We start from the raw sequence: 14,846 nt of genomic DNA, 5'->3' as shown, positions 1-14,846 counted from the left end.
ATGAAGTGTAAGTAATCTGTGTTGAAAATGATTATTCAACTGTACAGCATGAAGTGTAAGTAAACTGTGTTGAAAATAATTATTCAACTGTACAGCAAGAAAGTGTAAGTAATCTGTGTTGAAAATGATTATTTAATAGTACATCATGAAGTGTAAGTAAACTGTGTTGAAAATAATTATTCAACTGTACAGCATGAAGTGTAAGTAATCTGTGTTGAAAATGATTATTCAACTGTACAGCATGAAGTGTAAGTAAACTGTGTTGAAAATAATTATTCAACTGTACAGCATTAAGTGTGAGTAAACTGTGTTGAAAATGATTATTTAATAGTACAGAATGGAGTGTAAGTAAACCATGTTTAAAATGATTATTTAACAGTACAGCATGGAGTGTAAGTTGTTATTGTTGTTACAGGGTTTAAGGCCACTGCACTAAAAGCAGTATAATAAATATGCACTAAAAGCAGTATAATGAATATGCACTAAAAGCAGTATAATGAATAAAAAATACCTGCTGAATCCTGTTGCTGATAACTGCACCCTATCAAAATATGCAGCACTGACCTGAAATAGTCAAAGAGTTCATTACACTCTCAGAGCCAACAGAAGTGAGTATTTTTTATTGTAGTTTATATGCCAGCTATTCATGTGAAAACTGTAATACTTTGTCTGCAAAAGTATTTTTTCTGCCACCTATTCTTACATTTTGCTGTCTGTTCAAAATCTGTGAGAAGAAAATGGGAAATATCAGTAAATCAACAATGTAATTAGGTGTCGTTTAAATCCAAAGTGTAGCATAAACCATGAAAAACTGAATACATTAATTCAGTATTGAATTCAAACATATTATAGTAAGAGAAAAGTATACAATTCTTGAAAACAGTCATGACAATTTTTTTACAGAATTTTTGAGAACAGACATGACAATATTCAAAACATTTATTAAACATTAGAAAGTGTCCATTTTGTTAAGTGAACTTCTTTTATGCATCTAAGTTTCATGATTGGAACATAAACATCAGCTAATAAATGAACTTTTGACACAATTTTGGGTGTTTGTGATAATGTGGCTTTTAAAACAATTCAGTTATATTATTACGAAGTCTGCAGTGTGGCAGTTTATAGGGATGTCTAGCACTTGGGCATCATGCCACAGACATGTAGAATTAGGTTCCACCCAGTCACATTATCCTGACACCAGGTCAACCAGTCCTAACACTAATCTCTCAATGCTGAGTGCCAAGTGAGGCAGCTGTTAATACCATTTCTACAAGTATGACTCAGCCATGGCTTGAACCCGTGACCTGCATCCAAGGTGGATGCTCTAACCACTTAAGCTACTGGAGTGGTCAAATAACACAATTTTGACAAAGTCACAGAAGCACCAAATATAGGTCACAGAGACTACTTTTTGCAAGAAAGATGTAGAACTTATCAAATACATTAACTCACCAAGTTTTATGGTTCTACAAAGGATATTATGCCCATTACATTTCAAGAAATCATGTCAACAGCAAAAGACAAAAAAGATGAAATATAGGTCACAATAAGCTTCTTTTGTTGTAAGGGTGTGGTTGTAACAGATGAATACCATTGAACATTTCATAATTCTACAATGAACAGTGCCTCAGAAATGAATGTTGCAAACAAAATTTAACCCAAGTCAGTATGACCCACTTCTGCAAAGAAGGAGTAGTGCTCATCAATATTCATCCTCTTACAAAGTTTCATATTTCTAGATCAGATAGTTGTTCTTGTTGTTGTTGTTGTGAGGTTTAATGCCATTTTTCAGCACACGATAGGCTATGCATGACGGCCAGTATTAATGGTGGAGGAAGAACCCGGGAAAACCCCAGGAAGAACCACTGACCCACAAGAAGCTACTGGCAAGCTTTCTCAAATACCCACCTTAGCCGAATCCTAGACTCAAACCCATGCAGACAGAGGTGAGATGGCAGTGATCCGTAATGGAGAGTGCTTTAGACCACTCGGCTACCCGGGGCCCCAAGATCAGATAGTACTACACAGCATGTTTCTAGATAAGATAGTACTATACAGCATGTTTCTAGATCAGATAGTACTACACAGCATGTTTCGAGATCAGATAGTATTACACAGCATGTTTCTAGATCAGATAGTACAACACAGCATGTTTCGAGATCAGATAGTATTACACAGCACGTTTCTAGATAAGATAGTATTACACTGCATGTTTCTAGATCAGATAGTACTACACAGCACGTTTCTAGATCAGATAGTATTACACAACATGTTTCTAGATCAGATAGTACTATACAGCATGTTTCGAGATCAGATAGTATTACACAGCATGTTTCTAGATCAGATAGTACTACACAGCATGTTTCTAGATCAGATAGTACTACACTGCATGTTTCTAGATCAGATAGTATTACACAGCAGGTTTCTAGATCAGATAGTACTATGCAGCATGTTTCGAGATCAGATAGTACTACACAGCATGTTTCTAATCAGATAGTACTACACAGCATGTTTCTAGATCAGATAGTACTACACTGCATGTTTCTAGATCAGATAGTACTACACAGTATGTTTCTAGATAAGATAGTATTACACAGCATGTTTCTAGATCAGATAGTACTACACAGCATGTTTCTAGATCAGATAGTACTATACAGCATGTTTCTAGATCAGATAGTACTACACAGCATGTTTCTAGATCAGATAGTATTACACAGCATGTTTTTAGATCAGATAGTATTACACAGAATGTTTCTAGATCAGACAGTACTACACAGCATGTTTCTAGATCAGATAGTATTTACACAGCATGTTTCTAGATCAGATAGTATTACACAGCATGTTTCTAGATCAGATAATATTTACACAGTATGTTTCTAGATCAGATAGTATTACACAGCACGTTTCTAGATCAGATAGTATTTACACAGCATGTTTCTAGATAAGATAGTATTACACAGCAGGTTTCTAGATCAGATAGTACTACACAGTATGTTTCTAGATCAGATAGTATTACACAACATGTTTCTAGATCAGATAGTATTACACAGCAGGTTTCTAGATCAGATAGTATTACACAGCATGTTTCTAGATCAGATAGTATTACACAGCATGCCAAAAGCCTCCACATCTGATCTAACCATGTAAATTAAAAGCTCCTGCATCAGACGTTAAGAGATAATGTCTAGTATGGTGCTATTAAGTGTACTGATTGCACATAAAACTGGAAATAAAAATTATGATTTTGGCAAGTATTCCATGCCACTGAATTATTATTATATCAGAAAAGTATGTACACATCAACATGGCTTGAATCAGTGTCAAATGTATCACTGTAAAATTGGCTGTTCAGAAGGAGGGGATCACACCTGAAGCACACCAGTTCTAGTTCTTACAAAATGAAAAAAATTAGTCATCTCATTTTCCAAACCATACAGGCTGTTTTGGCTGAAATAAAGATTATTGGGTAAATTGTCATTATTTCTTAAATGAGCAACAGTTCTCTGATGGGCAAAAACACAGAAAACATCTCAGATATGATCCAACCAAAACAACATTGAAAGCAAGGGGTATGTATACTTTGTACCGAAAAGAAAAAAGCAGCAATTTTTTTATATATCCGGATGGAATTATTCCCTTTGATGAGTTACAAAGATAACAAAACCAGTCAGGGACCATAGATGACTAGCCCACCCCAGGATACAGGAAGGCATGCCTCCACTTCTGAGAGGCAGTACTTTCTTTCATTTGAATTTTGTCAGATTTGAAGGCAATCGTCAATGGGATACTTATCATATTGATCCCAGTTCTATCAAGGACCAAGTGAGTTTCTACAAAAGTGCATCAGAGCTTCTAACAAGTTCTTTCACAGCCACAGCAATAAGAAATGATGCTAACAACAACAAAAATTGAAAATGGATGATCTGGTTTTAAAATGCCAACAAGTCTAGCGTCTGTTACAACCAACCACTTGATTTCCAAGTGAGAATAAAAGAACACCTCGATGATATGTGTAATAACGAGACTCCAGTGTCTTAACACTTTAACCATCCTGACCACAACATAAATCATGTTCAGCATCAAAGAAAAGAAATCATCCAATCTGATCCAGAGCTCTCTAGTGGCAATATTAATTACAAAGATAGTGAACTTTATTGTATACACATACACTACAGCTGGTAAGGATTAACAGCTCTATTCCTGGTCTTGAAGCATTAATAACATTATTGAGAGAGAGAGAGAGAGAGAGAGAGAGAGAGAGAGAGAGAATGCACATCAAATAAAGAAAGCTCACTAGAAAGATGATGGGAGCTAAAACTTCAAGCTGGTATATACATGATAGGGAGATACTGTTTATGATATTATCAGTGAGCTTTCATGAAATTTAATCCAAAAATGTACAGCATATTATGTTAAATATAGTACCTACCTTCTCTCCATATAAAATATTATGTTAAATATGGTACCTACCTTCTCTCCATATAAAATATACTTATATTTTGACAAAGATTACTAACCCTGTCTTCCCACTTTGAAGATGGTGCATTCTGTTTATATGGCTCTAGTCTCCTCATTAGTGTATTGCAAGCATCCTACAACAAAAAGTTTGATTCATAAACAAATTTTAAATTATTTTTTTCATATAAGAGTGTTCTGAATGGTGTAAATTATAATCTTCAAGCAAATTAAATTTGAAAATGTTCAACATACACAAAATATGTAAGGTTTCATGATCAGCTCATTAGCTTTTTGCTTATCATCAAATTATTTTTATGTTAAGATAATAAATTAAAAACTGTCATAACCACTAAATTCAAAAACAAAACTTTCCCTGTAAAATATGTTTCTTCAAGAATACTTACCAAATCATAATACCATAGGTGAAATTCTACTACCATGCAAAGTCAGCACTCCCAGAAACCACTTTTAGATAAAGGGAGCTAGAAGTTGTATGGTGGTTGACAGAGTGATCTCCCCTTATGTATAAGGATGGGCAGCAAAACCAATGAACCTGTTAGTTACTACTTCTGCTCATGCCAAGAAGAAAACTTTTGTATCACTAAATTTGAAAAAACTTATTTATGCTCCTCAAGCATTTCATAGCAATTATTGACAAATACCCTCCATTATATAAACAAAATGAATTATTACACAAAAAGGAATTCCGGCAAGTGCTTCCCTACTTTTACTTACCTAATTAAAATTTACCTTTTCAAAGTGCCAATAAAATTTGGTTTAAATCCAAAAATATTATGGGAGTCACTATGCAGAAATGAAATCAAGGGTTATAACATCACTGAATGATGCTGGCAATTTAATTCAGCCAAGGTTTCATGAAATTCAATCAGCACAACACATCTGGTTGAAATTCGAGAATAATTAAGGAAGCTACTGTGCAGAAATAACAGCTGGTTGGTCTGACAATCAGGGGCTATAACTCTGCTAAACAAAGATGCACTATACTGACAACTATACTCAGCCCGGTGTGATCAATACCACACAGTATGCCCAATTTGTTGGAAATCAAGTAAATAATCAATGGTATTATTGTGCAACAAAAAAGTTGGTGGATCTAACAATCAGTGGACATGACTCTGGTAAACAATGGAGCAGAAGACTGACAATTGAATTAAGCCATGTTCTCATTATTATCAAGCATTATACAAAGCCTAATTATAATTAATGGAGTTAATGTGCAGAAACAAAAGCGGGTGAGTCCAATAATCTGGGACTATGACAGTGCTCAACGATGATGCAGAACACTGACAACTAAAGTTCTCATCATTATCTAGCTGGCCCAAAAATTTATTTATATGTTACGAATAACATAAATAGCTTCTCGTTCGTCGGTGGTTCTTCCCTGGATTTTCCAGGCTTCTTCCTCCACCAGTTATACTGGCCGCCATGTATGCCTATCTTGTGCTGAAAAATGGTGATAAACCCGAGAACAACAACAACAACGAATAACAAGTCATCAATATGATGGCGCCCTACAGTTTCGTATTTTGCATAGGGTTAGATTTTTAAAGAAAAAGCATTTCCCAGGGTGTCCTCACTGTTTATACTGGCTAATTAATAAAGAACTTGCATATCTTAGGCATGTTTCAAAGAACCTTTAATTCCCTTTATTTTGGTGTATGATTGATGGGTGTAATATGGGTTATAGAGTATACAGCTTGGCCTTATTCCAGATGTGCATCTTTCAAAAAAAACTGCCGGCTCCACTTGGTCATTTTCACTTCCTGGTCTTCAGAAGTAAATTGTAAAAAAAAGGAGACAATATATTTTTTTTACATTTTATATATGTAGTAATTAATTCATCCATTGCACTTTCAGAATCCAGTATTATCTAGTTAGGCAAATTCATTTTCCCTAATTTAATAGGTGCTAAAGATAATGTATTTTAGACTAATTCAGGGTGATTCTTTTAGAACAAGGGGGCAGTCATTTGAGTTTACAGTGTGCTTAGATCATGTACAATTTCCATTAGTACAATATCCAAAGAAATGTCAGCCACATTACATCAAAGTAGCATAGAGGTATGCCAACATTCTTTTCAATGTGCATGTTTCAAATGCAAACAACTTCACCTTACATGCACAACTCTCTCAAAAGTACATAATCACTGGTAAGCGCCCCCTTAATGAGCACATAGGTATTATTACTTATGATTAATTTTCATTGTATGGCTGAAAAATTTAAGTTGCAAGCATCAAAACAGTCCTTTTGAATAATTATCCTATATTTCCCCCCCAAAGAACAATATATATTATTGTCAGAGTCTCACACAAGCCCGGCCCCACTCCACTTATGATGAAAAGTTAGCTGTTTTAAAAATGCACATTACATTTTGTCAACATAGCAACCAATGTTATGCTGAAAAAAAGGAACAAGAAACTTGCCAGAATTATTCCTGAGATGTCAGCAAGAAATTTAACAGTTTTAAAAGGGATGGAACAGATGTGGTTCATAAAGGTCAAAATTTAAAATATTTGCTTATTGTTTAATATCAAAGAAAGTGAATTTGCTTGGCCATCATTTATTTTTTAATTTCATTGCAAATAAATGAAGAGAAATATTTTCACTATATATTTCTTTTACTTAATGTAACAGTTTTAAATTTAAGTTGACTTCATGCCTATATTCTAAGACTTCTAATCTGCCCAATATTAAGGTCACTACTCACACAATACTGCCTCAAGGTACATTATAATATTAATAATAATAATGAGGACTTTGTATAGCGCCTAATCTTTAGAAGCTCTAAGCGCTTTACAACATCAGACAACACCTATAAGATAAAAAGCATATAATAATATTATTACAAAAACAATCACCATGAAATTAGAAAAACATTAAAAAATAAAATACATGCTGAGAATATTTCAGGTTGGAAACATTATTAGGTCTTTTAGTTTGTTCTTGCAGTCGAAATAAGTGAGTTTTGAGAGCCCTCTTGAATGTGATCACTGTGTCTTTGTGTCTAAGTTCAGTGGGCAATTCATTCCACGTTGCTGGGCCCTGGTATGCAAAAGAATGCTGTCCATATGACTTTGTTTTCATAGTGGGATAATAAGTATACAATTGTCAGAAGAGGAGCGTAAGTATCTTGCTGGTGTGTACACTTGGGTGAGATCGGATAGGTATGTTGGACCAGAGTCTGACAGTGAAACGTAGCACAGAGAACAAATTTTGTGTTTGATTCTGGATCGAATGGATAGCCAGTGTAGGGTACAGAGCAGCGAGGAGGTGTGCTCTGATCGTGGTACTCTAAGTATGATCCAAGCAGCTGTGCCTTGAACCCCTTTAAGTCCCTGAAGCAGACACCGAGATGAACCAGACAGAACCGAGCTACAACAGTCCAGTCCCGAAAGCACAAATGAACACACAAGTGCTCCAGTGGCACCAACTGAAAGACATTTGCGAACTGAGCTGATGCGTCCCAGCCCAAGACATGCAGCCCCGCACATGCCCATGACACACTATTACATTATGTAAGCAAAAGCAAAATAAGCAATGTACAATTTTGTTCAGAACATCATACACAATGATATGAAATAGAGAAAAATAATTGCATACATTTTCATATTTGTATTAAAGTGGCACTCTACAGTTTGTAATTTGCATAGGGTTAAAATTTTAAAGAGAAAGAATTTTCTTGGGTGATCTCTCTATACTGGCTAATTAAAAATGACCTTGTATATCTTAGGTACTGTTCAAAGAACTTTTAATTCCCTTTATTTTGATGTATGACTGATGGGTGTAATATGGGTTATAGAGTATACAGCTTGGCCTTACTCCAGATGTGCATCTTTCAAAATGGTGTTGGCACCACTTGGTCATTTTCACTTCCTGGACTTAGAAGGTAAATTGTAAAAAAAAGAGCTGATAACTTGTTTTTACATTTTATATAAATAGTACTTCATCCATTGCACTTTCAGAAGCCGGTATTGTCTTGTTGGGCAAATTCATTTTCCCTATTTTAATAGGTGCTAAAGATAATGTACTTTAGACTAATTCAGGGTGATTCTTTTAAAACAAGGGGGCAGTCATTTTAGTTAGCAGTGTGCTTAGATCATGTACAATTTCCAAAAGTACAATATCCAAGAAATGTCAGCCACATTACATCAAAGTAGCATAGAAGTATGCCAACATTCTCTCCACTGTGCAAGTTTCAAATGCAAACAACTTCACCTTACATACGTCACCCTCTCAAAAGTACATAATAACTAGTGAGCGCCCCCTTAATGATATCACTTAAAGTTCGGATTAATTAACATTTGAAATATTACTTAGTCATACAAGGCAAATGCATCAGATCTTGATGACATCACAGGATAGCATGTAACCTTAGCAACACCAGACTGAATTTTTGACTAAACCAACACAACCATCAACAGATTTCTTCTTAAAAATTCATGTGTTTTGTCAAGTGACTGAGAAAATCTTACATTTGTGCTCATGTTCAATAAAAGGCTTCCAAAAGATAAAATTTATTCGGCCAATTTTATAAATCTAATTCAATATGAATACTTGTGTATAATCTTAACATCTACAATGCTTCTCTTTCGTTGCATATAGCATTTCCTCTTAGGCTGAAGTATCTGTATCATTCAAGGTAGATATATAGATTTATACATGAAGAATGACTTCAATATAAAAATGTGTCTGATTACAGAGAAGAACATTGACATATGTTAATTCATTCGAATGTAATGATGTAAAATTATATATAATTATGCAAATTATATATTTTATAATTGAATGCACATAAGAAAATACACAAAATAAGATTCAATTTTGCAAGCATTAAAATGTCAGGTCATAAAAAATATACAGTGTGGTATACTGTGTGTGTGTGTGTGTGTGTGTGTGTGATTTGGATTTTTAATGTAGCTTTAGCAATTTTCCAGTCATATCGCTACGATGTCTGCAGTGTGGCAGTTTATAGTAATGTCTAGCATTGGAGCATCATGCCGCAGACATGTAGCATGATGTCCCACCCAGTCACATGATCCTGACACCAGGCTGACCAGTCCTAACACTAACCTCTTAATGCTGAGCACCAAACAAGGCAGCTGTTAGTACCATTTTGGTATGTTTTTGGTATGACTCAGCTGGGTATCAAACCCACAACTTCCCGCATCCGAGGCAGATGCTCTTACCACTAGGCCATCGGAGCGGTGTGGTATACTGTCAGGTCATAAAATGTATACAGTGTGGTATACTGTCAGGTCATAAAAAATATACAGTGTGGTATACTGTCAGGTCATAAAATATATACAGTGTGGTATACTGTCAGGTCATAAAAAATATACAGTGTGGTATACTGTCAGGTCATAAAAAATATACAGTGTGGTATACTGTCAGGTCATAAAACAATGCAATACAAAGTTGTATACTGGCATTTCTAAGTAACAAGTAATGTCACATATCATAAATATGTCCTCAGAATGTTATGTAATGAGATATAACAATGTCACAAAGCAGCATCAGAATGTTATACAAGGAGGTATATCATAATGTTATACAGCAGCATCAAACTGTAATCAGAATGTTATACAGTGAGACAGAACATTAAGTAATGTTATAAAGCAGCATCAAAATGTTCTACAGTGGCAGCACTGAATGTCATTAGAATGTTATAGTGAGATATAACACCAAAAATGCCACATAGCTGCATTAAAATGTTATCAGTAGGATATAACATGAAATAATGTCACGTTGCTGCATCAAAATCAAAATGTTAAACAGTGGGATAAAACATGAAGCAATATCACACAGCTGCATCAAAATGTAATGTCATAACAACAGGTTATACCATGTGATATACCAGGTAATACAAAGTTAAAAATCTTTGCATCTTTGTGATAAATAGACTCTCAAACTTGCGTTCATCAGGCAAAGCATTTACTAACAAAATATATCAAATTACCAAAACAGCTGTTCCGAAGACATCAGTGCCACTACTTCCACCAGTGTGTGCAACATTAGGACAGACGTTGGAATCAGCTTCTGTGATTATGATCCTTTTCAGTGGTATTTCTAGTGCTCTTGAGGCAATCTGGATCAAAGGAAACTGGCTATTATAAATAATACAATAAATATTTCTCTAACATTTATTAATACAGGGTTTATTGGCACAACAGCCCAATACTGATAATTTAGCACAGAGGAAAATTTACTCAATAAAAAGGTTGTGGAATGTACTGTACAACCAATTCTCATCAACTTAAGCTTTCTCCTAGCAATGCCATATTTGATATGAAAATCATTCATACTTTAAGAAAAGAATTTTAAAACATAATTGACTGCTCCAGTGGTCTAGTGGTTCGAGTGTCCACCTCACATAAGGATTTCACAGGTTTTAACCCCAGCCAAGTCATACCAAAGACTTATTATTATGGTACTAACAGCTGACTCGCTTGGTGCTCAGCATTAAGAGGTTAGTGTTGGGCCTGGTTGGCATCGTGTCAGGATAATGTAATCTGGTGAGACATAATGCTAAATGTCTGAGGCATGATGCCCCAGTGCTAGACATCAGGGTCTATGTTGTTTGTATCTGGACTTGACCTATAAGTTAGTATATAAAGGTACCTTAGGGCCATATGCAAGTGCAGCTGGCCAGGCAAATTAGCATAAATTAGCATATTTTGCATAAACTTAAACTTTTTTTTACCAAGCAGTTGTATTTAGTTACAAATTAATTTTGAATACTGCAAATATATTTCTTATGATCATTTAATCAGGTTTGACATGTGCCTGACAAAGTATCATCCAAAATGGGCTGCTGTAAACAATATCAGGGCCAAATCCACATTATTTTGTTACTTACTAGGATATGTTCATGTGTTATGCACACAGACTCCTTTTGAAAGACTGTGAATCATCCAAACATTTTCAGGACAGCAACTGTTTTCTATCTAAATTGTATGTAATCTCTAAATATTTTCTTGTTGGAGTCACTGTGTTTTATGTTTACTGACCCTTTCTAATAAATGTCTTGCCTGGGTGATGGCATCCCACCCAAAGTTTCCGTGACTGATATATCAATAACGTAGCAAAATAAATTGTAGGCTACAATATCAAGACTTCCTATTTTGATCAATAAGTGATCTAATATCAGCACAATGTCTTGTACATGATGTCAGCTATAGTGTAAACCTAACCCCATTTTAGTTGCAGTTTTAGATGTCAACTTGGATAACGTTTAACACAGCATACATTCATTAGCTATAAGGTACTGACCATTGCATGTTTGGTTGTTGGTGGGGGGATGTAAGTTTCTTTTGAGCGAGATATTTTATTTTATCACAAGATTATTAATTTTATTTTAAACACTATAATGGGCATAACAGGGTGTTATTTTTACATATTTATCAGAGCACAATATTTTTTCCAGCTACTGACAGACAATTCTCTTTCAACAAAGTGTCAGTAGGGCACTGCCCTAGAACACTAAATTGCTGGTACCTAGTATAATTGCAGTATGCTGTGTAACAAATCATGGAATGTTCAGAAACACCATGGTATACTGCTGTACCAAAACCTTTCATGCCACCCAGCTCTAACACTGAACATTCTTTTCTATGTAGAAGTACTATTATATCAATAATATATTGACAACAATCAGGAATTAATTGTGTTTAGCTTTATTCTTTGAAATCATTATTCTTGAAATCTGCTTCTGAACCTATCACTGTCCACAAGTCAAAAGCCAGACTTGACAGGATGAAAATCAGATACTGAGTAATACTGGAGTTACAGTCAGTATGACAATTATTAGAAGCACAATTCATGCATCAGTAATTACCTTGATTAACCTCTACAACTGAGATCTTTCCTGAAATGCATGCAGTCCACTCATCTGATTCTGATACTGACTGTACAATGCACTGTCAATCTGCTGAGAGTTCTCATACTCAATGACTACAATACACAGTAAACCTGCTGAGAGTTCCCATACTCAATGACTACAATACACTGTCAATCTGCTGAAAGTTCCCATACTCAATGACTACAATACACTGTAAATCTGCTGAGAGTTCCCATACTCAATGACTACAATACACAGTAAACCTGCTGACAGTTCCCATATTCAATGACTACAATACACTGTCAATCAGCTGAGAGTTCCCATACTCAATGACTAAAATACACTGTCAATCTGCTGAGATTTCCCATATTCAATGACTACAATACACTTTAAATCTGCTGAGAGTTCCCATACTCAATGACTACAATACACAGTAAACCTGCTGAGAGTTCCCATACTCAATGACTACAGTACACTGTAAACCTGCTGAGAGTTCCCATACTCAATGACTACAATACACCGTAAACCTGCTGAAAGTAGCCTATCATAGTATATAATGTATAGTCATTAATATGGAATATTTACTGAATATAATTATGTAATCAAACTTCCAGCTGCACTGAATGGGCTTCCCTGTAGATCAGGTTGTATACAGCAAGGTCAAATCTATGTTAAAACATACAATGTAGGTTACAATGACCTTCTTAATTTGTAAGGGCATAGTACTAACAGAGATGCATTGAATTATCAAGTTTCAAGACTTCGAAGAATGTGTATATGTGTGATTTAGATTTTTTAGTGATGTCTGGCACTGAGGCATCATGCCTCAGATATGTAGCATTATGTTTCACACTGTCACATTATCCTGACACCAGGCTGACCAGTCCTAACACTAACTTCTTAATGCTGACTGAAAAGTGAGACAGTGCAAGTACCATTTTATAAGTCTTTTATATGACCTGACTAGGGTTCGAACCTGTGACCTCCCACATCCAAGGCAGATGCAATAACCAATTAGGCAACAAGAGTGGTGGACTTTGAAGAAAAACTGCACCTTACAAATGGACTTTAAACACAAATTTTAAACAAATATAGGTCACAGTTACCTCTTTTTGCAATAAAGGTGTAGTACTTATCAAGATGCATCTCTTACCAAGTTTACAGCATGCCCAAAGTTCAAGTTGTAATAAACTGATGTAAAAACTTAATGGAAGCAAGCAAAAGAATAATACAGGTCACAACAAACTTCTTTTTTGTATCTGTGTGGTACTAATAGAGAGGCACATTATATCATCAATACATAATTCAAGTGTGAACAATGCTTGAGAAATGAACATTAAATCCAAATTTTACTCAAGTCGGTGAATATTGAACATAACAACCAACATCTTGAATGATCATCAAGATGCATCCTTAACAAAGTTTCATGATTCTAGATAGGACAGTATATAGCATGTAAAACATATACATGGTCATAAGCATATGAAATGTAGGTCACAGTGACATTACATTTCTTGTATAGGTGAATTACTATTAATAAATAATGCATAAAATCATCTTGTTTAATGACTGTAGCATGAACAGTTAAAAAAAAATGATGAAAATTATTGAGTCATGAAAATCTGGGTCAAATTGACCTACTTTTGTTATGTGAGTGTAGTACTTATCAAGATGAATTCCCCCCCTCACAAAATTTCATGATTCCATGTATGATAATATGTATACTGGATTTTAAAAAAAATGGTAGAAAGCAAAACATATAAACTTACCCTAAACCAGTCAAATGTAAAATATGGACCACAGTGACACTGACTGGCTTTAATCAAAAAGTGTGGTACTAAAAGAGTTGTATACAATAATCCTGTTTAATCATCTTAGCATGAACAATGCAGGAGAAAAAATATAAAACATAAAACTGAACCCAAGACAATAAAGTGTGGAAAATGGGTCAGTGTGACCTACTTTTGTGAGTAATATATATTACTCACCAAGATGAATCCCATCACCAAGTTTCTTGAATCCAGGTATCACTCTGTATATGTATATATCACAAACACATATTATTTAATCAATATTCCTATTATTCATTTATAAATGCAGCATTCATACATTTGTGGAAACTCATAAACAAGCATGTTTTCTGACAGCATTAATACCTGTGCTAACTTAGTGTTTATTCCTTGACCCATTTCGATCCCTCCATGACACACAAGGACTGATCCATCTAGGTAAATGCTCACCATGGCAATTCCCTGAAGAATAGTGGTAGATGGGAATTAAAAAATTTTGAGTAGAGTAGATATTACCAATTTACTTTACATTCCTCAAAACAATAGTACAATCCCAATATTTGCAAAAATTGTTTCTTGTTTACGTTACATAAATGCAATATTCACTATCGTAAACAATCACCTCGACACTGATTACATTCAAGACAGGTCAGCATCACATTTTCTCATGTACGAACAAACTTACTATTAATTCTGTCTACGATAACATTAATGTGTTACAGCTCGCACAATGATTACTT

General features: G+C 34.8%; 1 protein-coding gene across 1 annotated transcript in view; it reads right to left on the bottom strand.

The window, feature by feature from the left end:
* Positions 1–14,846, bottom strand: part of LOC149791590 (xanthine dehydrogenase/oxidase-like) — a 123,971-nt gene that overhangs the window by 18,920 nt on the left and 90,205 nt on the right. Inside the window, exons 26-29 of the mRNA XM_089970144.1 lie at positions 14,473–14,568; positions 10,436–10,564; positions 4,518–4,592; positions 512–564 (exon numbers count right to left, since the gene is read on the bottom strand). Of these exons, the coding sequence (XP_089826270.1) occupies positions 512–564; positions 4,518–4,592; positions 10,436–10,564; positions 14,473–14,568 (353 nt within the window). The remainder of the gene's footprint in view (positions 1–511; positions 565–4,517; positions 4,593–10,435; positions 10,565–14,472; positions 14,569–14,846) is intronic.

The sequence above is a fragment of the Sinohyriopsis cumingii genome, chromosome 9, assembly GCF_028554795.1.
Source record: "Sinohyriopsis cumingii isolate HCF-2022 chromosome 9, ASM2855479v2, whole genome shotgun sequence".
In the NCBI taxonomy this organism is placed as follows: Eukaryota; Metazoa; Mollusca; class Bivalvia; order Unionida; family Unionidae; genus Sinohyriopsis; species Sinohyriopsis cumingii.
This window is presented reverse-complemented; position numbering and strand designations above follow the sequence as displayed.